Source organism: Penicillium coprophilum (assembly GCF_028826855.1).
Source record: "Penicillium coprophilum strain IBT 35676 chromosome Unknown utg000006l_segment0_segment0, whole genome shotgun sequence".
NCBI lineage: Eukaryota > Fungi > Ascomycota > Eurotiomycetes > Eurotiales > Aspergillaceae > Penicillium > Penicillium coprophilum.
Genome location: NW_026622725.1, coordinates 2,720,585 through 2,746,739, shown reverse-complemented (window position 1 = coordinate 2,746,739; position 26,155 = coordinate 2,720,585). Strand labels below are relative to the sequence as shown.

The 26,155-nt window shown below is 48.6% G+C and overlaps 9 protein-coding genes across 9 annotated transcripts; 5 read left to right on the top strand and 4 right to left on the bottom strand.

Moving 5' to 3' along the window:
- Positions 1 to 797: 797 nt before the first annotated feature.
- On the top strand, positions 798 to 5,026 carry N7500_010014 (uncharacterized protein; the record flags this gene model as incomplete). The annotated part of the gene is made up of 4 exons (XM_056681152.1): positions 798 to 1,078; positions 1,136 to 1,292; positions 1,347 to 1,794; positions 1,848 to 5,026. 4 exons carry the CDS (start codon positions 798 to 800, stop codon positions 5,024 to 5,026), a joined length of 4,065 nt encoding a protein of 1,354 aa, XP_056528534.1.
- A 228-nt stretch (positions 5,027 to 5,254) lies between these two features.
- On the bottom strand, positions 5,255 to 10,391 carry N7500_010013 (DNA-directed DNA polymerase zeta catalytic subunit REV3; the record flags this gene model as incomplete). The annotated part of the gene is made up of 2 exons (XM_056681151.1): positions 5,255 to 10,104; positions 10,157 to 10,391. The coding sequence occupies 2 exons, from the start codon at positions 10,389 to 10,391 to the stop codon at positions 5,255 to 5,257; spliced, it is 5,085 nt and encodes a 1,694-aa protein (XP_056528533.1).
- Positions 10,392 to 10,721: 330 nt separating this feature from the next.
- slu7 (mRNA splicing protein SLU7) lies at positions 10,722 to 12,134 on the top strand (the record flags this gene model as incomplete). Its single annotated transcript, XM_056681150.1, has 1 exon — positions 10,722 to 12,134. The coding sequence occupies one exon, from the start codon at positions 10,722 to 10,724 to the stop codon at positions 12,132 to 12,134; it is 1,413 nt and encodes a 470-aa protein (XP_056528532.1).
- A 283-nt stretch (positions 12,135 to 12,417) lies between these two features.
- N7500_010011 (60S ribosomal eL37 domain-containing protein) lies at positions 12,418 to 13,283 on the top strand (the record flags this gene model as incomplete). Its single annotated transcript, XM_056681149.1, has 5 exons — positions 12,418 to 12,423; positions 12,494 to 12,576; positions 12,654 to 12,808; positions 12,960 to 13,031; positions 13,144 to 13,283. The coding sequence occupies 5 exons, from the start codon at positions 12,418 to 12,420 to the stop codon at positions 13,281 to 13,283; spliced, it is 456 nt and encodes a 151-aa protein (XP_056528531.1).
- Positions 13,284 to 13,785: 502 nt separating this feature from the next.
- Positions 13,786 to 15,016, bottom strand: N7500_010010 (uncharacterized protein; the record flags this gene model as incomplete). The annotated part of the gene is made up of 3 exons (XM_056681148.1): positions 13,786 to 14,103; positions 14,172 to 14,639; positions 14,756 to 15,016. 3 exons carry the CDS (start codon positions 15,014 to 15,016, stop codon positions 13,786 to 13,788), a joined length of 1,047 nt encoding a protein of 348 aa, XP_056528530.1.
- Positions 15,017 to 15,885: 869 nt separating this feature from the next.
- Positions 15,886 to 18,392, top strand: N7500_010009 (putative C6 transcription factor (Gal4); the record flags this gene model as incomplete). The annotated part of the gene is made up of 7 exons (XM_056681147.1): positions 15,886 to 15,942; positions 16,013 to 16,042; positions 16,101 to 16,195; positions 16,258 to 16,571; positions 16,638 to 17,317; positions 17,373 to 17,893; positions 17,969 to 18,392. Exons 1-7 carry the CDS (start codon positions 15,910 to 15,912, stop codon positions 18,390 to 18,392), a joined length of 2,097 nt encoding a protein of 698 aa, XP_056528529.1. The 5' UTR covers positions 15,886 to 15,909.
- A 246-nt stretch (positions 18,393 to 18,638) lies between these two features.
- Positions 18,639 to 20,734, bottom strand: N7500_010008 (sugar porter family MFS transporter; the record flags this gene model as incomplete). The annotated part of the gene is made up of 8 exons (XM_056681146.1): positions 18,639 to 18,785; positions 18,850 to 18,976; positions 19,037 to 19,133; positions 19,201 to 19,506; positions 19,563 to 19,653; positions 19,707 to 20,149; positions 20,202 to 20,598; positions 20,654 to 20,734. 8 exons carry the CDS (start codon positions 20,732 to 20,734, stop codon positions 18,639 to 18,641), a joined length of 1,689 nt encoding a protein of 562 aa, XP_056528528.1.
- Positions 20,735 to 21,761: 1,027 nt separating this feature from the next.
- N7500_010007 (ThiJ/PfpI family protein) lies at positions 21,762 to 22,568 on the top strand (the record flags this gene model as incomplete). Its single annotated transcript, XM_056681145.1, has 2 exons — positions 21,762 to 22,293; positions 22,360 to 22,568. The coding sequence occupies 2 exons, from the start codon at positions 21,762 to 21,764 to the stop codon at positions 22,566 to 22,568; spliced, it is 741 nt and encodes a 246-aa protein (XP_056528527.1).
- Positions 22,569 to 24,195: 1,627 nt separating this feature from the next.
- Positions 24,196 to 26,009, bottom strand: N7500_010006 (OTU family ubiquitin thioesterase; the record flags this gene model as incomplete). The annotated part of the gene is made up of 7 exons (XM_056681144.1): positions 24,196 to 24,271; positions 24,330 to 24,779; positions 24,833 to 25,104; positions 25,180 to 25,445; positions 25,498 to 25,561; positions 25,626 to 25,712; positions 25,767 to 26,009. The coding sequence occupies 7 exons, from the start codon at positions 26,007 to 26,009 to the stop codon at positions 24,196 to 24,198; spliced, it is 1,458 nt and encodes a 485-aa protein (XP_056528526.1).
- Between the last annotated feature and the right edge of the window lie 146 nt (positions 26,010 to 26,155).

The following is a 26,155-nucleotide window of genomic DNA, read 5'->3' as shown; positions in this document are numbered from 1 at the left end:
CGTGGAGCTTTCAAGTATGTTCTTTCATTCTTTTATTCCATTTTCTCTCCGACTATTCACTGTCTTGGTCTCTTCAGCCCACACAGTGACTTTGTTACTTGATACTTTTAATGAGACAATATCCATAGCTGTTTGTTGTTTATTCTCGCTAGCATTTTCTAACATTTAACATGCTAGACGTATATAGCAAACAGTAAGTATATTGGACTTCACTATCTCTTTGGCTTCGCCAAGGCAGTAAGTAACCGTTCCCATATCAGGATGTCACTTTCCTGGGCTGCATTATCGATTCGGAAATGAACATGTAACTATCAAGATGGCTGGTCGCCTTAAGGAGTATTTCTGTCTAAATATTGAACCAGATCCCTCAGCAAGATATCTTAGGCTCACATCAAGCTCATTCTTGAAAAGAAGACACTGGCAACAATAGCCCACATAGGTCCAATATGTAAGTGAATGTTTGCTGTATCTAAGCTTGCTCATTTTCACTTGACTCAATACAAACTACTGATCGGGGGAACTCTCACATACCATGTCTGCTACGTCTCATTCGACAGTCAGTTGGTCTATACTTTAAGAGGATCGCGCCTTCTCTTAAACCTGTTTCCGTGCCTTCCAAAATTGACACTCTTGAAAGGTCGCTCTTTCCTCATTTCTCGCTTTCCGTTGGTTTTATTGGCCTTCATATCTGTGGATTCCCCTCCTATATCATTCATCGACCCTTCCTCTCCTCTTCCTCTCCTCTTCCTCTCCTCAAATCCTGAATACATAAACTTCATTGTCATACTAGCGTCACAATGGCAGGCCCAGATCTTCCAAGTTTGCAACATCCTAAGACCAACTTCTTGAGGTTCCCTTCCCCGAACCCCCCTGGCCGTCCTCTTCAACCCCCGCCAGTCCAGGCCTGGATAACCTGGAGATCATGGGAAAGTTGTGCGGTGGACTTGTTGAACATTCCGAGAGAGATGAACACACATGATATCTACGAGGCTTTCAATCAGTATGGGAATCTGATCTCCATTGACATTTGGGAGGATGCTGCGGGCCGTCCTGATTCGAAAGCTCGCATTCGTTTCAAGTGGGCACCCTATCAATTCACCATGTCGCTTATATACTGTTTGCTAATTATGCATAGACCACCCCCAAGTAAAGACTTCTGGAGAACTGGGTCTTTTGGTGTGAGGCTCCGGAGCGGCCGTGTTGCAGTGATATCGCTCAGTATCTGCTGTGGTGACTCCAACGGGACTATTCCGAGCCCAGTCCGTCCAAATGTTGAGCTCCCTCGGGAATTAGTTAGTGCATGCATGCTATGGTGCGATTCTCAAATACTGATGCTTATCTTGAAGGAATTGAAAACTATACAAGTCGACATCGGTATCCTACTAGGTCGGTCCGCTGTTCATTCCATGCAAAGCTTCAACAACCTGGCATACCCCAGATGTGTGGTCGATGTCATACGCAAGTGCTTAGTACTGTACTTCAAAGTGGGAATTCGGGGTTCAGAGACTGCAGATGTGACCCAACATGACTATCGTGTCAAAATCACTTTTCTCCAATTGTCCCAGATTTATCGACAATACGACATAGCCACAAGACAGCACTCCTTCTTGATTGTTCTAGAATCCGCTGCCATCTGGCATCGAAAGGCCAAGGACGTTCAGTCTACACTAACTGAGCCGTTGAGCTGGAGAGAAGAGGATAGCTGGTATCGTCAGACCTCCGTGACACATAACCCAAACTCGCTGAAGAATCTTCCCACGAACTTGAAGAAGTTGGGACATATCATTGACCTAGGTAAGTGCCGTCCTCTATTATAGTTTTGCAAACTTACCAGTGTTTACTGAAAGGCCGATGGAACGTGTTCAAGGTCTCATTCGCTCCCGATGTGGACCCCCATATGACCCGTGTCGGCGATACTAGTCACTATTTAAAGCGCGTTGAGGACATTTTCAAAGACTATAACATCATCATCAAAGATGGAAATCACTTTGTCGAGAAACCCGACCGACCGGTACCAGTGTGGAATTGGATTGATTTTTCTGAGTCCAAGTCCAACAAGGCTTCCACGTTGCTGCAAGACCTAGGGGATCAGAACTATCTGCACCTTCCATTCAGAGTCCGTTATCAACTAGAGGTTTGTTTGTCTCAGGGATTCCTCTCTGAATTCACCATAACCCGCGACTTTGTAGAGAAATTAAAGGACCTCGGGGATGACCAAGCTACGAGATTGCTAGAATTTGTTGCAACTGAGAAGAAACAGTACCTTGACCCCATGAAAATCTTTGACCTCAAATTTTTCAAGGGAGTGACTGACTCGAAGATTCCGAACTACTGCTGCTTCATGCACACAGCACGAGTGACCCCGACCACGATCTACTACAACACCCCAACTGTAGACATTTCAAATCGAGTCGTGCGCGAATGGTCAAACAAAGGTGCACCTGGGCGCTTTCTTCGGGTTCGGTTTACAGATGAGAGAACTGAGGGCCGCATTAACTCGTCACTAGGCGATTCCAATGACGAAGTCTTCACCCGTGTCAAAAGGACATTGGCGAACGGTATCACTATTGGGGGCCGCCACTACGAGTTTCTCGCATTCGGGAACTCTCAGTTCCGCGAGCATGGCGCATACTTCTTTGCACCGGATGCCGGGGTCTCAGCGGCAACCATCCGGGCCTGGATGGGCCAATTCAACCACATCCGAAATGTGGCTAAATATGCTGCAAGACTGGGACAATGCTTTTCGACCACTCGGGCTTTCACTGGATCCTCTGTTCAAACTGTCCCGTGCGGTGAAGTGATCCGTAATGGCTTCATATTCTCAGATGGTGTAGGAAAGATGTCCAAATTTCTTGCCCAGATGGTCACATCCCAGCACAAAATTAAGACTCTCACTGGAGACCCACCCTCAGCCTTCCAGTTTCGTCTTGGAGGAGCCAAGGGCATGCTCGTTGTCTCTCCGGATCCTCTGCCTCAGGAGGTACACCTTCGGCCAAGCCAACAAAAGTTCGAAACCAATCAAGCCGGCTTGGAGATTATTCGTTGGTCACAGTTCTCTCTTGCAACCTTAAACCGCCAGTTAATTCTTGTACTTTCTGCTCTGGATATTCCGGATGAAGTCTTTCATAACAAACTCAACAGCATGTTGGGCGGCTTCCATCGAGCCATGCGCAATGATCTGAAAGCAATTCAACTTCTTCAAAAGTACATCGACCCAAACCAAACAACCCTAACATTAGCCCAGATGGTATCTGATGGCTTCCGGCGACATGACGAGCCATTTGCCAATACCGTGCTCGAGCTTTGGAAATCTTGGCACCTGAAGCATCTCAAAGAGAAAGCAAAGATTGCCATAGACCAAGGAGCCAACCTTCTCGGTGTCATGGATGAGACAGGTGTTTTGAAGGGATACTATAGAAGCGCATTGCCGCGCAGAAAAGCCTCCTATGCAGAGAAACTGGCCGCTCTTCCCGAAATCTTTGTCCAGATCTGCCGGCTAGATGGAGGTGACGAGTACGAGGTCATTGAAGGTCTCTGCATTCTTGCTCGCAACCCTTCGCTCCACCCGGGAGACATTCGTGTAGTCCGAGCAGTGAACAAACCGGAGCTGCAATCACTTCGGGATGTGGTTGTGCTTCCCCAAACTGGCGACCAGGATATTGCGAGCATGTGCTCTGGGGGCGACCTCGACGGTGATGACTACCTCGTTATCTGGGACCCCGATCTGATTCCAGCAAAATGGTTCGTCGAGTGTATGGACTATAAGGGTTCCAAAGCCCCAGATCTTGACCATGATGTGACAGTTGACGAGATCACTTCCTTCTTCGTTACGTATATGAAGAATGATTGCCTTCCACGGATCGCACATGCCCATTTGGCTTGGGCCGACCGACTCCCGAAGGGCGTGTGGGAAGAAAAGTGCATTCGTCTCGCTCAACTTCATTCTGATGCAGTTGATTATAACAAGAGCGGCGCGCATGCAAGAATGGCCCGGTCTCTGGATCCTAGGTTCTGGCCCCATTTCATGGAGAAGAGGTTCAAGAGACCATCCAGCATTTACAAGTCGACCAAAATTCTCGGTCAATTGTATGACGCAGTGGTCACTCCCGACTTCGTTCCCAAGTTGGAGAAGCCCTTCGACTCTCGCATTCTGGAATCCCCATTGGCTCCAGAAAGTGAGGCCTATATGGAATACGCCCGAGAGCTCAAGGCGGAATTTGACATGAACATGCGACAAATCATGGCTCAGTATGAGATCAACACTGAGTTCGAGGTATGGTCAACTTTTGTACTCCGCCACGGCTTCGTGATCAGAGACTATAAAATGCAGGAGGACCTGGGTAGAATCGTGGGTACACTTCGTCGTGGATTCCGCCACCAATGCTATGACAAAGTAGGCCGTCATGGCGGAAACATTCCTGCCTTGGTTATCGCCATGTACCGTGTTACCCAGGAGCAGGTAGCCGCCGCATTGGAGGCTCGACGCAAGGAGGCATTGCAGAGAGCGGACTTTTCCGTTGTTGAAGTGAACTCAACTGAACTTCCACTCATTAGCTTCCCTTGGATTTTCCCCGATATCCTTGGTGATGTTGCGACGGGTCGGGCACGTCAAGGTCCGGTCTCAGATGGAGCAGCGGGTGGTGATTCTGGAAAGCCTATTGGCGACGGCGTGGTCTACACCCACCGGCAGATCCTCAAGATTGTTGAAGGCATGGATGAGGATTTGAAGCCGAAGGAGGCGGATGAGAACATCAAGCCCAAGGCTGAGGCGAGCTCTGCCTCCGCACCCCCGCATCAAGAATTTATTGCTCGTCGACGGTTTGACAAATCCAAGTCCACGCCTCAAGACAAGAATACAGGTGCGTGCTCCGAGGAGGATGATGAGAATGAGGGAGGAGTGGAAATACACGCCGCTGAAGCCAAGGAGAAGATTGAGAAGGAGGCTAGATGGGAGGATATTGTGGAAACGGAGGGCGATGTGCAGCCTTCAGCGCTTGACACTCTAATCAACATGATTAACAGCTGATATCTCGCTGTTTGAAAAGAAAAGAAAAAAAAAAAAAAAAACAGCATTCAAGTGTAAAAACAACAAAAATGAGGAGTATTTTGACATAGTTAAGATGAACTTCATAGTCTGTATCGATGTGAATGAAACTGGCTCGATTTTTATCCAATTTGTAGAACTAAACATCAACAGAGTCTGGGGGATATCCAAGTCAAAACACCAATTGCTTCAAAACACCTATCCAAAAGACTACCAATCCAATCCCTCATCCCCCTTCCGTTCCAACAATTCAATAACAGGCTCCAATACAGCCTTGGAGTGTCTCCAATTAGCAGCATCTCTGGTCCTCGAGTAAAAGACAGAGCAATCCAAACTATCACAACTAACCTCATCACCAGGAGCAACACCCATACAAGACCGACAAATAGCTTCCAGATCAACGACTCTCTTTTCAGCCCTCTGCAGTCGCGAAACAACATCAAGCAACGTAAGATGCGGCTTCTGCAGACAGTCCCCACACACAGACACAGCAGCATCAGACAATCTCGACCGACAGACAACACACGACGACGAGCGCATATAAGACTCAAGAGTCTTCCTAGCCCCAACCCCGGAATTCGGTCTCAGTACAGATCCCTCAACTCGCCGAATCCGTTGCACCTTCGGCATCTCATCATACCACTGACGAACATTCGCACCAACAAGATTGAAAATCCTCTCCAGCGGTGGAATAATATTCTTCGTGATGTAGTATTCCGCATCAATCTCAAGTTGCACATCATGTAAAAGCGTCTGCGGTGCAACACATCGATCAACAAGTCTCGACCCAGGCGCACCGGTAACAACAACATACGGCACGCGCTCACCGGTCTGCGGCTCCGAGCGCGGATCCTCCATCATGCGCTTTGTGCTGATCATCGCGCCGGCGGGGAGAGTACCACGCTCTGAATACGTTCCCAATCTGACTTCGCGTGCGAAGCAGAAATCCTGGATGGAGATGCGGCCTTGCATGATTTTTGCGCATTGACGCTGGAAGTAGGATTTTACCTGGGTGAGGTCTGCGGTGCGGAAGAGTGTTTTCAGGGCTTTTTCTTCGATTTTTTGTTCGGCAGGTGTGCCGTCTCGTCGGACGGTTTCGATGCCCTTTGCGTCGAATTCGGGCTCTTTTTTATTCCGGTGCTCGTATTTGAACCCTACGTATCGTTTCTTCGCGAGGAGAATGCAGGGGTGGTAGACCTTTTCAAATTTTAGTTTGATGGGTCTCGGGTTGAGGTTTGTTACTGCTTCGGCGATTTCTTCGCCGATGTCGAAGGCCTGGTCGCGGGTGCGTCCTTTTAGGTACACGAATAGACTGTCAGTGTCACCGTAGACGACTTCGGCTCCCCAGCGTTCAATGGAGTGAATGAAGGCGATGGCTTTTTCGAGAGTTTCTCGTCCGGTTTGGACGATGCTGTCGGCGATTTCGGAACAGGGCATTCGTCCTGAGAATGAGGCTGATGTGTAGCCGTATGTGACGTTTGCAATTAGCTTCAGTGCTAGCTGCCTGTTGTTGAGAAGTCGCTGTAAGACCTTGTCGTCTTTGTCGACCTTCATGCCGTTTTTGACCATCACGCGGGTTTCAAGAATTTCGGAAAGCATCTTCGCTAGAAGCGACTGGCGCGCTTCCTGCTTTGCATACATCATACCGTTTGGTGCGATGTTGATCTTGTCTTTTAGTAACTCGAGCAGTCTGGGCTGTCGCTTGTAATCCATGAATCCCATCTTATCTCGCCCACGCCAGTGCATTGCTCTGCCCAGAAAAGTTGAGTAGCAGTAGTTGTACGCGATCATCACACTTGGGTACAGTGACTGAAAATCAAGCACCAGAAGTGGGCTCGTGTAGAAGTCACTTTGCGGTTCCATGACCAAGGGCAAGCATTCTAATGCGTTCTGCTGTCCGACCTGCTTTTTGCTTGGTGAGACGAGCAGGAAGTTCTCTGGCTTCGCAATTCGGAACATCAGAGATTCAACTTTGAACTGAGATCCCCGGGAAATTACAGAGGCGAAATCAATTCCCAGCAGTCTTGCCTGCTCGCTTGTTCTTGGTGCCAATTCATTGGCCTCGAGAATTTCTAGATTCATTTGCACACGGGAGGAGAAATATTCCACGACCTTGAGGATATTCCGAGGCTTGCCGCTTTGATGCCACTGCGTCAGGGCTTTGGGGGAATAGTGAGGGATTCGGCGATGTAAGACATGAAAGACGACGTTCTCCATAGTGTACTGTAGCAGGTTGAGCTCGCCTTTCATAGCGCGCCATATATTGAAAACATGTCGCCCGGTGATGCGGACGGACGATGAGTGGTTGAAACCCCATTGATCTGCCTCTTTCCCAAATCGTCCGTTGGATTGGGATTTGGTCCTTGAAAGCTCCTCGCAGATGTCAAAGTCGTACTTCTTGCGAGCTCGCTCAATCACATAGCCCCAAGATGCGTTATGCACTTCGTACCCCGTGATGATGTCCGGATCGTAGTGCCGAACAAGATCTATGAGTCGGTTGATCAGGTCCAGTTCCGTAGGCTCATGCTCGACGTCAATTGTCAATGCCTTGTGAATTTTGGCTTCTGGCCTATCGCCTTCGCCATGGTAAACCATCCCAACATGAACTCCGGGAAGATGACTGTTGACCTCAACATCCTCGTCCTCGGATTGGATGCACCAGAATATGGAAGTGATCTCGTCCTCCTCGGGGTTAGCCATGAGGGTTCCGCGTGTGTTCACATGCACTTCTAGGCTCATCGTGCTCATGTGTTGGGCCTGATGTTCCACGCTACTGGACACTCGATTCTGCGAGTATTTAAAGCCATGTGCGTTCTTCTGTGTTGGACCCTCGATCTGCGAGAGAAAGCGGGATTTCATTTCAGCGGGTATCTTTGGGGTTTGTTGATTAGATGCTTGCGAGGCTTCTAACTCCTCGAACCACTGTATGACTTCCGACCGGCTTGGCGGAACAGGTGCAAACTCCCAGACCCTGGCGGTACACCGTTCTCGGAGTTGCTGATCAACCTTTTCTTGGCGATGTCGGTCGTGCGCTGTTGGCATCTGCTCACCAAACATTGCAGGCGCCCCTGCCGTTGGGTCAAAATCGGGTAGATAGTGAATTGTATTGCTCTCCAGCCGAAATTCTCTGCCGCCATATTCTCTTGGTCGTTCAGGTACATCCTTTTCATCACTGTGGAATGCTTTCTGGTATACGACCGAAGGACGCCCATATTCATTGATTGTTGAGCTGACCTCGCTAGAACTTGGACTTGCAAGTTTGAAACAACGCAATGACGTGTTTGGTGTAAAATTGAATGACTGGGGGAGGTGTTTCATGGTCTCGGCGAGATGCGGATCGAGGGAGATTGGACCCATCACTGTTGCAGATGAATGGAGCTCTGAGGAACTCCGAGCTTCACTGGTTTTGCTTGACAATTCTGTGGCAGATCGAGAAGGCAAAGAACCCATAAGGGGCTGGGATGACTCGGAGTCTTTTCGTGAAGAATTTGCCTCGTCTTGGCTGTAGCGCATAATGGTCAGAGGGTCATTGGGGTCCTTGACTACCGGGAATTTGAGGCCACTGGTGTAACTATGCGCCTTTGGACGGACTGTCCTCTGCGAGGAAGATGATCGGGGTTCCGATGGCGGCGTTGCCACGTGAGACTCCAAATTGCTATCAAACGAGACATTTTTTCGTTTCTCATCTTGCTGGTACTTCCGCATGTTAGGTGGTTCCAATAGCCCATCAGACAAGCCATGTGTGGCTATATTTCTATGTCTTTTGATAGGCGAATGGTTCAGATCGAGAGCTTCGGAATACCGTCTTTTAGGGACCACACTTCTGCTTTGACTCTGGTCTCTGGGCCTTTTTCCTTGGGCTACGGAATGCCCTTCCTTATATACACCATTCATGGTCGCTTTTGGACAGCTGGTTTCAGCAGGCTCCCCAGGTATAGCCACATCTAAAAAGGGCATTTCGTCAAAGACCACGTCGTAAAAGCTGTCGCCCAGTGTGTCCTCTTTCGTTTCAGGCTCCTGTTCGATTTTCCTTTCCAATGAGCTCCCTCCTTGATCAGAATCCGAGTAATACTGTCCGTCGGTTTGAGAGGACAGAGCAAGACCCTCATCAACCAAAATTTCCGGTACTTTTTGCTCAGCTGATTCCTGGGAACGGCTGCTATTCAAAGCACTAATCTTGTCAGGAAAGAAGTCTTCGACACTATCCAACGCAGTCTTGACATCTTTGGCTTGATAATCAGTATCCAAGAATGTCTCAAATGTCGTGTCTTTTTTGCTATCCTCATGTTTCTCATCAGCCACAAGCTGACATGCCATTTCACGAAATTCTTCCTCGTGTATCCAGCCACCTTTCGATTGATTTCTTGGATCCGCGGACATTGAAATCAATTCCTCAGGTCCAAAGGGAGTGCTTCCGGGATCAGTGATGCCCATTCTCTTTTTGCGTCTGCGAGTTTCATCCTGCCACAGTCCAGCCATGCTAGGAACGAGCCGCTCATTAACCGCGACTGGTTTTAAAAGCTCGGTGAAATCATGGTGTAAAGGCCGTTCCTTTACATCAAGACGGTTCAAGATATCTTGGACACAAATATCAACCTCCAGCGCGCAATGGCTCTGTTTCTGTAACGCAGGGTGATCAAGTATGCTCTGAGGTGGTATTGAACGATCGTGCCAGCGATGGTCTAGATTGCTGAGCTCGAAATACTCAGGTACTGGTGCTCGGAATTTCACTTGACTGCAGCTCATGGTTGCACATCCGTACAAGTTGTAGTCACACATCCATTGCGGGATGTATTGCACATGTGCCTCATAGGGTTGAAGCGGACGTTTCATCACAGCTCCCTGGTGCAGAAGATCGACCAGACGAGTTGTATGGGAGGGGTTTAAGAGATAAATTTTGAAGAAGAATCGCCATCCGACATGGTAGCCGTAGAACGGGACTCCTTTCACCAAGGTGATGTGCGCCACAAACGCTGTTTTCCGGTCATATGCATTTCGGCGAAAACTGACCGCCAGGGCATGATCGATTGAGAGGTGAAGAGATCGAATTGCCGAATTTACTGCAATCTTGGTAAGTCAACCCATCAGATCATCAATATGATTATCACTAACCATCCTCCAGCGCTAAAGACCCATTGTATTCGATATAGAGGTATGGAAATGCGCCATGGACATGTACACAAACTCTCTGGCCGGTCTCGGTGGCTCCGAATATTCGAATAACAGGCACTTTAGGCTTGAAATCTTTCTCCGAGACTCCATCACGAAAGGGAAGTGGAGGATCCAACTCCGACGCGGTGGCCTGATAATGATCGATACAGTTGAGATGCACGCGGAATGGCTCCATCGCTCTGGTGTATGGCAACCAGAAGCCACAGCAACATTGCGAAGGATGAATGGTTCATGCACCGATTACCGCATGTGCGTCCTTTTTAGCATCTCAATAAAAAATAGTTGAGAAGAAAACGCGACTGAGGTATGTCCATGACGACGCGAGATAACGCCTGGTCACGTGCCTCATATCAATTCTCCACCCGCCACGCTCGGGCCTATCGCAACTTCACTCAACTTTCATCTCACAACAGGAGAGAGCTACAGGTGGCTTGATCTGCTTCCTCACTTGCTTCCCTTTATTCCCTAATAAATACTCGCCTCTATCCCATTGGACCCATCAGTCATGTCACGAAAACCCGCAGATGTGGCGTCAAAAACGCCCAACGAGTACATTCCATCCTTCATCTCGAAAAAGCCGTTCTACGTTGACGATGAGACAAACAACGACTACCTGGAGCATCAACGTCTCCAGAAGGCCCTTCCCGATCAGTCAAAATGGTATGACCGAGGAAAGCGCGCGGGCCCAGCAGCTACCAAATACCGCAAAGGCGCTTGTGAAAACTGCGGCGCGATGACACACAAAACCAAAGAGTGTCTGAGCCGACCCCGAAAGCAAGGTGCTAAATGGACTGGAAAAGATATTCAGGCGGACGAACTTATTCAAAAGGTCGATATGGGGTGGGATGCCAAAAGAGATCGGTGGAACGGCTACGATGCTACCGAATATCGCCAGGTCGTCGATGAATATGAGGAGATGGAGGCCATCAAGCGCATGGCGAAAGAGGAATCAAATCTTAAGAAACTTCAAGCCGGTGAAGATGGCGATGAGGCCCCCGATTCAGATATCCGGTACGCCGAAGAATCCGATATGGGACGACAACAGAGTACTGCAACCCGCAACCTACGTATTCGAGAAGACACTGCCAAGTACTTGCTCAACCTGGACCTTGACTCCGCCAAATACGATCCAAAAACACGTCGAATGGTGGATATGGGCGCGCAGGACGATCAGGCTGCTGCACTTGTCGCAGAGGAGAATTTCGTCCGTGCTTCGGGTGATGCTGCGGAGTTCGAGAAAGCCCAGCAATATGCGTGGGAATCACAAGAGAAGGGTCTCCCTCAACAACACATTCAAGCCAATCCAACATCTGGAGAAGTTCTCCGCAAGAAGGAGAAGGTTGACAGTGAAGCTAAGCGTGAGGCGCATCGCAAAGCTCTACTGGAAAAATATGGTGGTGGAGAGCACTCAAAACCCAATGCGCTGCGCGAAACTATGGTCGTTGAAAACGAGCGATTCATTGAATATGACGAGAGCGGTGCCATCAAGGGCGCGCCCAAGAAAGCAACCAAATCTAAGTACCCCGAAGATGTGATGGTCAACAACCATACTTCGGTCTTTGGTAGCTGGTGGTACCAATTCAAATGGGGATACGCATGTTGTTATTCCACCGTGAAGAACAGCTACTGTACAGGCGAAGACGGAAAGAGGGCCTTTGAGGAAGAAGGCAACATGTTGAGGATGATTGAGACAGCTGACGACAATGAGGAGACTTCTGAGCACGCTGAAAATGCGGATTCCTCTCGCGAGTCTGAGCAAGCCGATGGCAGGAATCAAGAGCAGGATTCAAGTACCAATGGGAAAAAGCGGACGCTAGAAGAATTGAAGTCAGGTGTCACAGAGGAGGAGTTGGACTCATACAAGCGGAGCCGGTTGGCTGCTGAGGATCCTATGGCGAAATTCCTAGGGAAAGATTGATTCTGATGATGTTCTCCATATACTACTACTTGCACTTGCATGGGCGTTCGGATGTACTAAAATACCCCCTTGATGTGCTGTTTAAATAGTGAACAAATGCACAACCCAATAATCCGTGTTTTGTATCTATTTTTCGTGCTGTGGTGAAATCCTACTTCGAAATAGCATAGATCACCGAAATAGAATAAACATCAACGATATTTACAAGACTGTAATTGGTTGACTTGCCAAGATGCGATGGTGTCACGTGGTCATTCCTAAGCACGGGCCATTGCCAGTACCAATGAGGGTTAGTGTTGGTCACGGGATATGGGCAAGCCCTGATAGTATCCACGTGATTAACTAACGCACTCGCTTAGAGCACAATCGCCAGATCTTGGGCAAGTTTCGAGACGCTTAGCGACGACGACCCGACAACCAGCCCCTTCAACGGAATTGCCAGGTACGTTCGCATGCCGGTCCCTCCACAAGTGCTCACTTCACCCTCGTCAATTTACTAACATTTATCCTCGTCCACAGTTTCATAATTCAAGATGAGTACGTCCGATGTCGAAACATCGCACTGCGACCCTCCGCAACGTCGAACAACTTCAAACTAACAACCACCACAGCTAAGGGTACCGGGAGTTTCGGAAAGCGTCACAACAAGACGCACACTTTGTGCCGTCGTTGTGGTACGTATCACACCTACTTTTTCACGATACCACCCATCCGACCCGCAGTCGCAAATTTCTACATGGACAGATGGAATCGGCGATTACGGCGAAGACAACCACACAACCTAGCAAGGATGACGGCTAACCGATGATATTTTCGACTCTACAGGCAAGCGGTCTTTCCACATCCAGAAGTCCACCTGTGCCAACTGTGGCTACCCTGCTGCCAAGACCCGCAAGTGTACGCAAATACCCCTCCCGAGAGCAATGGTGATATGAATGATGGTCATTCATTGGAAATATTGGCACCAAGTCGAGAATTTTGGCTTACATGGAATTTTTTCTACGAATAGACAACTGGGGTGAGAAGGCCAAGCGCCGCAAGACCACCGGCACCGGCCGCATGCGCTCCCTGCGTGATGTCCACCGCCGCTTCCTCAACGGCTTCCAGACCGGTACCCCCAAGGGTGCCCGCGGCCCCGTGACCAACTAGATTCCCTTTTTCGTCTGCTCGGCGTCGCGTTTTCGTTATCGGAGAGGCTGGAATAGGAATGAGGGGGAGGGATCCTGGCATCACATGAATTAGCATTACGGGATAGCATTACTCGAAATGCAATGGCAGTTCCGGACTCTTATCGCTTTCCCGTGGAGTTGGTGTGTGCAACAGTCGATCATGTTGGTTCTATTTGCCACGCCAACGATGACAGTAGAACTTGCGTGACGATTGGAAAAGTTTCGTTGAGGGGCTCTTTTCTACGGAGAAGAGCTGATTAAAAAAACACTGGGAAAGCGTGAATGAATTTCCTTTTTCTATGGCTGGCGAATATCCCATGTCATGACAGATACAATGTGAAGACTCTTCCTACCATTTCATGATCTGTTCTACTCAGTACGAGGCTCTCCGAAAAGACGCAGAGACTTTGGTTGGACATGATTCAATGGCTGTTCTTCATAAGCTCCCGCGAACGTCTAACCCTTTAGTATACAGTCTCGGTTCATGATTCCCCACGACCAAATACCTTGACACCGCCATCACGTTGAATGAAGTACAACGCCTCTCGCTCCTCTAGGCTATCTTCTTCACTCGTATTCAGCCCACCACCTCGGCTGATCCGCAGTACCCCGCTCACATCTTTTGCGGCTCCAGTATCCAAAGTGCGGAGCTGCATAACCGACCGAGCCCGATGCGCCAGCCCAATAACAAGTGACGCATGTTCCGTCTCTATTGGCGTAGCCAACTGCCCTCCTGATGCAGATGCATTGTGTATTAATGGAGCATCTGTAGCCAACGTCAAAACCGTAGCATGTGCATGCTGTCAAATTAATAGTCAGCCCTGTCGTAAACCTTGTTTTTGCCTATCAGGAAGTGATAAGGCCTTACCTGTTGTAGCGCTGTGATCCACTCCGACATCTCTGTTGCTCCAATCCCCATACTTGGGCCTGTCGCAGCAAGGAGCAGGTCAGGCTGATCTATAATGAGGACCAGCTCATCGCCATCTTGCATCGTACTCTTTTGCTGTTGAATAACTGATAAGATATCTTTCTCTAGTGCATCGAGGGAGGCGAGACCACGGCCAGAGAAATGGAGCTTCTTTGCAATCCCAGGTTCAGCCGGCTTCGGTATCACATTCCCTCTCGCTCCTGTGGCTGTCGGCATCACCGGCTGTGGTAATCTTCCGGGTACAGCACCAGGTGCAGAACGCATTGGGAGCGTTGTGCGTGGACTGCTTCCCAGACCAGCCGGTGAGATGCTGGGAGTGGATGTGGTTTGTGGAGCGTAGAACAACTCAGACAGGCCATCTATGAATGCAAATTGTTGCTTATCTGCCAGACGCGCAAGGTCAAGGCCCTATCACCCGGTTAGTGATGTTGATCAAAGTATGTATCAATACATGAATGATATAAAAAAACGAACGCGAAAGCATATTCCAAATTCAAATACCAGTCAATCTTTTGTAAACTTACCAATCGCTTTGCCTCAGTCTTCCAGAACTCATAACTCCGCATGAAGCTCACTAGCACCACTTTTTTCTTGATGCCATTGTGTAGCTCGTCTGAGCCAAATGACGCGTTAGGGCTCGGCGAGCTCAAAGCAGCATGAAGAAATCTCAGAACCAGCCAGTTCGAAGTTGCCCCAAGGATAGAAGAGACTAGCGTCAGAGATGAATCGGGCAGATTTGATACATATGGCGCGAGGAGGGGCGGTAGTGGGGGTTGAGAGGGCATGTTGGCGCCTCAATTCGGATATTGATGATGTTCTTTATCCCTGGCAAGATATATATGGACCAGGTCAAATTTCAGTATTCCGTTCCCAATTAATGAGTCTTTGTTTAGAAGTGTTGCTGCTGGTCAAGTCGGGGAGATGATGTCGAGAAAAAATGTCCCGGGCTTCTGATTGGCCCCCTAGGTATCCAGCCATGCCAAGACATAGGATATCGAGATGATATTGCATGGCGTTTGATATCTCTGGCTATTTCTTGGTTATATTCTCTCGGGGATGATTATGATGCACTATTTGATCTGGTATATGATTTCCTAGCTGTTGGCTTCTCCAAATCAATAGCTGAACAGTTCTCAGAACCATATGTATAAGCAATATATATAGTTCCTGCTGTATACTACCCGCCCAATGTCAGCACCTTGAGCTCTAAAATCTCGATTTATACATTTTATAGGAACTTAAGTACAGATATAATCACACCAGAGGTTCCAAATAACATACAAAACAGTCAACACGGCCTGCGATCAAAATCCCCCAAACTTTCTGCCTGAGGCAGCAACATGAGTTTTCTGCACGCATCACCTGACCGTTTCCCCACCATCGAGGGGAGCGATGGATGCATCTTATCCATCGCATTGCAAGAGGCTATGCTCTAGCGCCGATCGTGAGTACATTCTCCATCTTAGAGATCACTTCCACACCGCTATGTGTACATGCATCCTAGCCCTACCATGCTTTTGTGCTATACATTCATACCCGATGTGGAGGTCCTCTCGCGAAACATTTTTCGTTATATCAAATGTATTGGCTAACTGTTTATACAGATGACTGCCGTTGTATGGCATGATCACAACGTATTGGATACAAGATACGAGACATCTAAATTGCCTCGATAAAGATGACTAGCACTCGTGATTCCCACTCATTTGCTGTATGTATTGATCGGTCTGCATGATAGCTGAGATATAAATGCAAGAATGGAAGTCTAACCGTTCAAATAGTGCGACGAATGCCGCTTGCGCAAGTCAAGAGTAAGTACCTTGTAACAAAACCCTGCAAGCCTTGGCCTTTTTAACACGGGTATTATAGTGCTCAAAAGAACGACCAGTTTGTCTGCAATGCCGACAGCTGAACAAGGAATGTATATACAGCCCCAAAGTCAGTAGAAGTCCTCTGACTCGGCAGTAAGTGACTTCAACCAGGAAAACTTCCTATTTGAAGATATGGCTGACTCTGACTACTTCAGACACTTAACCTATGTTGAAGATCGCCTGCACTCATTCGAAACAGCCTTAGGAAGGCTCTTCCCAGGTGGCGATCTGGATGCTACTCTCCGTTCTCTTTTGCAAAATCCAGAGGTCCCAAGAGCACCTTCATCCAAGTCTTCTTCAAGGCATTCAACCCCGGCCAAGCATGAGCCAGAACGGGCCGAGCCAGCACCAGAAGCTCTCCCACAGCAAGCCGATGGCTTTGACTGGGCCGAGAAGGAGATTACGCTGGGTGATTTGACGGACGGCATGGCTGCGCTGTCTATCAAACCCGAAGGAGCTGGCTATTTTGGTAAGTCTCTTTTTAATCCACTACGCATTATGCTTTTCATTCTCTATACTAACACATATATTACAGGAGCTTCTTCAAGTGTCGTACCATTACGAGCACTTTTTGATCATGGATTTGACCTGAATATACCTGTTCGCTCGGCCAGGTCAGGAGGCGTGCCTCTCAAAGCACAGCTTTTGGAAAGTGCTCCATCTGGGCTGATTGAACAAGCGTTTATCGACGCTTTCTTCCTCAACTATCATACCAGCTACCCATTTATCCACGAGCCTACCTTCCGGATGCAGTTTAACGACCCATCTCTACGCCCGCATGGTACGGCCTGGCATATCCTGCTAAACACGATTTTAGCTCTTGGAGCCTGGTGTATCGGCGATGACAGCTCAGACCTCGATATCACATTCTACCAAGAAGCCAGAGGATACTTGCAGCAGGCGTCTGTGTTTGAGACTGGCAACCTGACATTAGTCCAAGCATTACTGTTACTGAGCAACTATGCCCAGAAACGGAACAAGCCCAACACGGGATGGAATTATCTTGGTCTAGCAGTTCGAATGGCTATGAGTTTGGGGCTTCACAAGGAGTTCCCTGGCTGGAAGATCAGTCTTCTACAAAGAGAGATCCGCAGAAGATTATGGTGGGGAGTTTTCATCTTTGACAGTGGCGCAGCCAAAACCTTCGGAAGACCGATCTTACTCCCAGAGGACAATGTCATGGATGCGAAGCAGGTTCGAAATATCCACGAAGAGGTATTTGCACCCAGTATGAAACATGAGAAAAGCAGCTATAACTGATACGTTACAGGCCTTGACTCCCACAACAACAACTCTGCCAGCCGAATCGCCCGGCCCAACCATCTACTCCGGCTTGATTGCCCAGGCCAGCTTCCATCTGCTCACCAATAGCGTCTACCAACGCCTCATCTCGAGCCCCAGCCTCACCCCAGAAGACACGCTGAACCTACAAAAACCCATCGAAGAATGGTACAACGGTCTTCCATCTTACCTAAAACACCCACAGGTTCCTCTCTCTATGCAGCCAACCAATCCAGACCCGGACTCCCTCGCACTCGTGCGCAACCGCCTACTATGGCGAAACTGGAACCTCACCATTCTGATCTACAGACCAATCCTACTCCGCTGGGCCGCTAGACGCTGGGCCCCACTTAGCGGCAGCGGTCCAGGAACGCCGGATACAGGGTGCGACGATCCCTTCGAGACGGAGTGCCGATTGCGCTGTCTCCAGAACGCGCGTCTGACCATCTCCTCCATCTCGGAGTACATGGAGAACTATATGTGCACCAGACTTGGGGCATGGTACATGCTGTATGTATTTCCCCATATCTACGCACCTTACATCATTCCATTCCACTAGAACGACTTCTAACATGACAAAAATAGCTACTTCCTCTTCCAAGCAGGTCTTATCCCAATAGTCTTCCTAATGACCGACCCTTCAAACCCAGAAGCCGCCTCCTGGCTCCAGGACATCGAAACCACAAAAACCCTCCTAACTCACCCCTCGCTCGGCACAAACCGCTTCGCAACCCGCTGCTTTGAGGTCATCAACCGACTCCTCGGTCCACCAACGCACTCAGTGCCACAGGGAATCCCAACTGAGGGAGACCAACACGAGGCACAGCAGCAACACCAGCACCAGCACATACTCCCCCAATCGCAGCCTAACATGATGCCGTTCCCCGGGCAGCTTTTCAGCGATCCTGGATTCGGCGGAAGTCTATTCCCAGTCGAGCAGCACATGCAAATGCACAGTACGGGGGCCATGGATTTCTCCGAATGGGTGAATTTCCCGGCGGCGGAATGAAGCAGTTTTGTCACTGATTGTTTTTTTGTTTCTGTATGTAGCTTGCATTGTAGGATGGGTATATGGAAAACTGGGAATTAGGACTTTTTAAAAGTCATATATAGGCATCAGCGAATACTTTAAATGCATGATTTTGACAAATGGATTTGATATTTGGTATAGAGGTCGTGATATCCTATGTCGATGATAAGTTATTATGTACGCGTAATGTTTTCTTTACGCCGGAAGTGCGTTTCACGTTGGCGTTCATGCGTGCTCCGCATGGGAATCGAGCGGCTTGATGATATCTTCTTCGATAGGTGTTCCACGCAACTCGGCTTCAATGTGCTTGATGCGGATCTTTTCTTCGTGAGCGGCTGTATCGCCGAAAATGAGGTCCATGTCTTCGAGTGTCTGTTGGAAGATCGTTAGCATGGCCGATTTTCATTCACGCTGGAACAGAGATTTTGGGACGTACCTTTCCACGGGTCTCGGGGATACAGAAGAAGGTGAATGCAAATGCGAGAAGACAGAAGGCAGCAAAGAAGATGTATGTGCCGTAAGTGATGGACTCGAGCATATCAGGTGTGACAAGGCCAATGATGCTGCAAGACGGAGATTGTTAGATTCGAATCAAATAGCCGATTTGAAATGCTGTCACTTACAAATTGCACATCCATGTTGCCGAGGTAGTGATGGAGATGGCCTTGGATCGAATGGAGAGGTTGAAGATCTCTGAAGGAAGAACCCAACCGATAGGGGCTGATAGTGGAAATGCTGTTAGTTTGTGCCGGAGAAGGCAAGGAAGAAAGTCATCAGGCAATCTTACCAAAGGAGTAGGAGAAATTAATATCGTAGATGTAGATAAAGGCAATACCGGCCCAACCAGCAGATTTGTGGCTCACGAGTGAGGAACCATAGCCACCAAGGATGCCGCCCACAATTACCAGCGAGATGCAAGTTCCGGCGGCACCTGCCATGAGCAGAGGTCGACGACCGACTTTGTCGATGAAGATGAGCGCGGGGAGGGTGCTAAGGCAGTTGACGATGCCGTAAACACCAGTAGCAAGGAGGGAGGAGGTGTTGCCATCCAGACCAAGCTGAGCGAAGATTGTAGGTGCGTAGTAGATCATGGCTGTATGAATTAGACACTGCTATAGACGAGTGTGTATAGTTTGGAAAAAGACATACCATTACAACCCATGAACTGCTGGAAGAACATAACGATACAACCAATAGCCAACCGTCTGAAGCGGGACCAGTTTGTCAGGAAGGACATATACTTTTGAAATGAGTCAGTGAAATCGAATGACAAGGAAGAAATGGGCCACAAACCTGGGCAATGTGCAACTTGAATCCAGAAAGGCCAGGGTAGTTGTCTCTGACAAAGGAATTCTCCAACATGATGGAAGCCTTGATTTCGAGGTATTCGTTGTTGAGTGCGGGACTATCGCGATCCTGGCGACGCAGTCTTGAGAGCGCGTGCAGCGAATCATCATCACGCTCCTTCATCAACAACCAACGAGGGGAGTCTGGGAAGAATAGCATTCCAACACCGAGGATCACAGCTGGAACGATCTGCAGGGCGAGAGGCAGACGCCATGACACCTCGGACTGTCCAGTGCAACCACCAGCAGGAACATCATGGTAAGGGTCGAATATGGGCTTTGAACTGGAACCACCGGAGTAAGGGGTATCAGGAGCACATCGGGTGCCACCGATGTAATTAGTTCCATAGTCAATCCAGTAGCTGACCAAGATTCCAATAGTGACAGATACTAGACGTAAATTAGTTGACGTACCACATCCCAATTTGCGAGATAAACTCACATTGCTGTAGAACCACCAGTCCCCCGCGAATCTCTGGAATGGAAACTTCAGAGATGTACAGAGGCACGACCATGGTCAGTTGACCAACAGCCAAACCAGCAATAGCTCGACCGGCGAACAGCATTGGGACACTCATAGCAGCACATTGGAGGATAGAACCAATGGTAAAGACCACGACTGCCAGATTGATAGACATCTTCCGGCCAAATCGATCGGCGATAGGCCCATTGATCAAGGAACCAGCCCACGCTGCAATCAACAGCGTGGACACGAACCAACCCTTGAAGCCACTGTCAGCAAAGACTCGAGGGTATCGAGCTCCAAAGGACTCCATGGTGATGACACCACTGATGACACCTTGATCATAGCCAAATAACAGACCGCCTAGGGTCGAGAACTATACCATGATTAGTGAATGAGTAGTACCATTCGATGTCAAAGCAGATACTCACTGCTGCGACACCACATAAAAAGGGATTCTCCAGGACAAGCGCATAGCCGCTCTTTGGAGCGCTAGCTGTAATAGTAGCCATGATATGTCGATCTTTCTGAACCGATGAGCAGAGATATAATCCCTGTTCCCCAGGCTTTATATATCCTCTCCAAGCTGAAGTCCAGGAACACAGTACTCCGTCTGGGGTATACAAAGCAGGAACACAGTGCTCCGTCTGGGGTATAAGTAGGAACACAGTACTCCGAAGGATTAGGGCATATGGCCATAGACGCGGAGTGGTCTACTCCGCACCAACCGAAAGAAAGGGGGTCGCCAAACGGGCGAACCTGGCAGGACTGGCGAGACGGGTGAGACTGGGGAGCTTTTCCCCGAAGTTGGTGGGCCGACTGGCCCGAGGGGACTTTTGATATTGCGGGGAACCCCTGTCCCTGTCGGGTTCTTCAGAATTTGAGATCTGAGAAGGACTGAACATTGACTGATGTGACTATGTGTATCCTATTGAGATATATGACCACCAACACCTTTTTCCTATTAATATCGTTTCTATCAAAATTGAAGCCCGATAGAAATTCGGCAACGTCATCCCGAACCCGAAGCCCTGTGGGGAATGGCGTCGGGTGGGAATTTCTTGTCTTCGGCTACAGCCCGATAGACCAAAATTCAGGTTTCACGTTGATCATATGGTATGTTCTGACCTTTGCTTGAAACGATTGGAATCACAAGACTCATGAGCGAAGTCCCAGATCGTGACAATTGCTACGGTGATTGAGCACACTGTGCTGCCCATGTGAAACCCATCCTCACTGGTAAACCACCTCGATTTGCGCGATTATGCGCAAATTTGCGAGGAAATTACCACTTTTCGGGCAATTTCATTGGCATCAAGAGTTGAAAAGCAACCAGGCCCCCAGCCAGGCATCTATACGTATGTCAGCTGGATAGTCCACCAATGGTGGTTTCTCTTTGAGAAACCAGGCGCATCAAATGCCATCTCACATGCCGTAGCGCAATTTGATAAAATCCTCTCTTCCTCCTGGAGCCAACTCTAAGATCTCAGACTTTCAGATCCCAAACTTCCAAATCCCAATTCAACCTTCTATCGCATCATGTCACCACCCCTCCGCATCGGCGTCCTCCTCGTAGGAACCGTCCAACTCCTCGATCTAGCAGCCGTTGATCTCCTCTACATGACAACACCAGAATATCTCCAAGAATGCTCACTCCCACAGCCACTAATAGACATGGGCCGACCCTGCGAGATCCACTACATCGCCCACGGCGAACCAAATACAACAGTCAACACGACCTCTCAGATGTCCATACAACTAACTAACTCCCTCACAGACTCTGCTGTCTCCCCTGGAAAGCTAGACATCCTGGTAGTCCCCGGCCCATCACCTAAAGCCATGCCACCAGCAGAAGAATACCTTGACTTTGTGCGTGCGCATTTCGCAGTCGGCACGCCCACCTTGAGTATCTGCACTGGTGCTTTCATTGTTGGGTATTCCGGGATTGCAAAGGGGAGATCAGTCACTGCGCCCCGGCTTTTAATTCCTGAAATGAAGAAGAGGTTTCCCGAGGCGAAGTTGTGGGATGATTCAGTGAGGGTTGTTAGGGATGGGAACTTGTGGACTAGTGGTATGTCTGTTTCTGCTTCCTTTTGTTTTGGTTCAAATTGGACTTGCATGCTGACACTGGTTCCAGGTGGAATCACAAATGGACACGATCTGGTCATTGCGTACTTGCGTGAACATTACCCTGCCGCTCTGGTGAATATTATCCTCGTCGCTGCGGATATTCCTTCCCGTCCGGTGGCGTACGCTAGCTCTGCGACGGGTGATACTTTCTATGTGCTATGGCAGATTATCAGGGCTCTCCCGAATGCAGTGGGTCGGTTGCTTGGTGGGAAGTGATTCCTGAGCTTTCAGAGTCATCGTATTCCACGGATGTTATCCCGAAGCCATCTCCAGGCGCTCTATTTGTTTGGTTGTAGGGGGGGGACTAGAAGAAATAAAAAAATCGCTACTCTCTACTGAAGCGTGTTGTTCATATACCAACAACTAAAAGGCCGAGAACTACAAGGCTATAAGGAACATGCTCGGGTTCCCCTCTTCATCGCCTCCCCTCTCAACTACGCCTGATACCGGCACAAAACTATACTTCGAATATAGTGAATCAAAGGCAGATTCACGCCTGTCAAGTTGTTTATCGCAGAGATGATCAGCACAACATGACAGTGGCGAAAGCATCAAGGTCAACGGGCAAGGAAAGATATGCAACTGATGATACCTTCAGTCGGCTATCCTAGAAGACCGGGTAAGAATGGTAGAGCTTCATGGTCTTCACTATTACAGCATCGTGATTGATCACTTCGATAGCGGGAATGGCAAGTTGATCCAAGTGCTTGCCCACCGAACCACCAGGACCATCCAACTAGGAATCAGCTCCGCAGAATGGACATTACTCCTGGCACAAGGGTCTACCCGGTATGCAGCGAGACTGAGAAAAAGACTCTAGGGTCTCAATTTGATTAATCACAAAGAACAAAGTCCCAGGTGACAGCCTGACGCTCCTGGGGTTATCTGCACTGCTTAGATAGGCAATTCCCAGACCTCGTAGATGGTCTTAATGGACTGTGAGACCCTGGATGGTTTGCCGGGGCTTCTGAGTTTGAAAAATATCAAAGAGACATCTCAGTAAAATCTGAGTGACACATCGAATATCGTCCTCCATCCAGATTCAATACTCCGTACACGACCCACATAGTTAAGTTTATAGGCCGTCTAGACTGGCTGTTTTGCTTTTTATATCACTAGCTAAAACTTCTCACCACAAGATCGTAACATCTGACCTATTCTTCTATAATGATAGGATACTTGGAGGACCCCAGTGATCTCTATGCACTAGTACTCCGTATTGAAAATACAATCGCATTTCTGGGAAACATTGCCAATCATGCATTACTCATTCGGCTAGATCATGTTTCGACATTTATGAAAGATTCCACTGGGAAACCTGATTCCAGCGCCGTTTGGTCACAGGGATGTCTAGCAGCACTATGACGGTGTACAGAAATCAGTACCCGATCTAGCAACCTTACATCCTACCAATGTATCTGAGTGAGCCAAATATATGCGGTTCAATAGTAGTGCATTTCTTGCAGTTCCAGAGCCTAAAAAAAGAATTGAAAGAACAGAAAACCAAAGACCCCGAGAGGCTTAAGAGAAAAGAATAGAAAAACAATCTGGGGCGAGAACGCTTGTATCATGCAACGCGCTGCACCACGCTAAAGAGGACAATCATAGAGAAGAGAAGGTGAGACGAAGCTCATGATAAAGAGAGAAAAGGTGAAGCATGCCTATCCCCTAGACCCAGGATGAAAGAGGGCGATTTTCACATCAAAACCTCAAAAAAAGTGGCTTTATCCGCCCGGCAACATGATACAAGTCGAGCTAATTAACCAACGATGATCATTATGGAGAAATGAGAAAGAAAATGAGGTCCACGGCTGTTGTCATGCACAGCGTGCAGATTTCTTTTTCATCTTCGGTCATGTGGTTCCCAATGGATGGGCTCAAACTCGGAATTTTGGAAATGGGCTTGGTTATATGGGGAACTATGAGACTTAAGTTAGTAACGATGCCATTTGCGTGGAGAGATTCTCCAGAACTCACTTTTTGAAAGGGGTGGTGACTGGCAACGAGCGACTTAGATTTGGTTTCATCACTAATGGGTTCAGTCGAATCTGCGGGCCGTCTGATGATCGACTAGGTAGGGAAGTCATCGGGGGCGGGGCAGCGGATGGTGCGATCTGTTGAGGAGAGACAGGAATTGACGGAATAGGTGCGTGGTTTGGCATAGATGATTGGTACATATCTTGTTGCGGAGACATGCGGAATGGACTGGCAGGGGTTGGCGAGACAGAAGGCATAGGAGACATGGGAGCGCCCATCCCGAAGGATGTGTCTTGCATCAGATTGGGAATTGCCATTAGGCTTGAATTGACGTCAAATCCGAGAGTTTGATCCCACGGGGAGTAGTCGGACGTCATTCCGTATTGGAGGTTAACTATGGGTGCCATATTCAAAGTATTTTCGACTGGGTAAAGGATATCATAATGACCTCTGTATGGAATGTCAGAATCAGTACAATACATGTTAATGGATAATTAACCCACGGTCGGTATAAGAGGCGGATGGTTGCACCGCTGGGACGATTGGAGGAGAGTAGGTGAGGTGTCACGACCTCGCCTTCACTTCGGTCGAGGTAAAGAATCTCGACACCAAAGCCGGAGCCCTCAATAACACCGTCGATCAGTGCCTGAAGGCCAACCTCGTCGATCTCGCTCTTCACTGGGTCTATCCGCGAGCTGCAGTACTGGTCCAGTGGCATAGGAAGGAAGGATTGGTACCGGTGTGGGTTGAGCTTGATCCACGCACTAGTCAAAATCTGCAAGGAGAGACAATCAGTCTACGTCCAGTAACAAGGAAATAGAGGGGCCAGCATCCAACGAGAAAAACTTACTCGGAAGTGCGTAATGATAGCATCAGAGGAGTAGCCCTCATTAAAAGCCTCGACAAGGAAAGACTCGTCTTGCGCGCCATTTTGGATAGCAGCATGGATTCGGTTGAGGACTTCTTCTGTGGCGTCGACAAAGATCTCATAGATGGAATCCGACAGACCGACCCGTTCCAAAAGTGTAGTAAGCGACTTCATTCTCCGAATCTCCGTCTCGATACGGAGCGTGTCTCGGAGGGTGAAGAGGGTCTCAAAATAACCGAATGCCACAGCTGTGTAGGATTAGCATGAGAAGCACATCATATCGAATGCATTTGAGCATACCTCTCCAGCCACAATTCCCATCGCCTTTCATGATACGGCAGTCGGGATGGGTGATAGCAAGCGCCTATAAGAAGTTAGATGCGAGACATGGTATGGTCACACAGGAGGCTCAAGCCACCAAAGCTTACATTTGTTTTTGTAGCCAAGGTAGGATCTGCATTCGAGTAATCCATTGCGATGCTGTGGCTAGACTGTTTGTTTGAGACAAGGGGACCCTGTCGACATGGTGTCAGCCATTGCTGCAGGCCGGAATAATCGAAACCAATTACCTGGACTTCCGGCTGGTAGGTGTTGGAAAGCTTCTGGAAGCGCTCCATCTCGTCGGCGGATAGAGCATTCATGTTGGCGGAGTTGGAAGAGATTGGGTGAGAGAAAGCAGCTGATAATGAAAGTGCTACAGGTGAAAGAAAAGATGAGGAAAGGGCGTCCCGGTAAAAATCCACGGGGTTCTGTTTTTCCAGGAAGTGCTGGTGAGGATCGAAATGATTCCAAGTAGGTTTTGATAAGGACATCGCATACGGCTGTTGTGCTTAGTCGAAGGAGTCAAAGAGTCCAGGCAGGTGGGGATGTTATGTCAAGGTTTTCTGCTGATGTTAGAAAAGAACCTGACAGCCTCGGCAGAGAAAGAGAGAAAAATAAATAAATATCAAATAAGTTG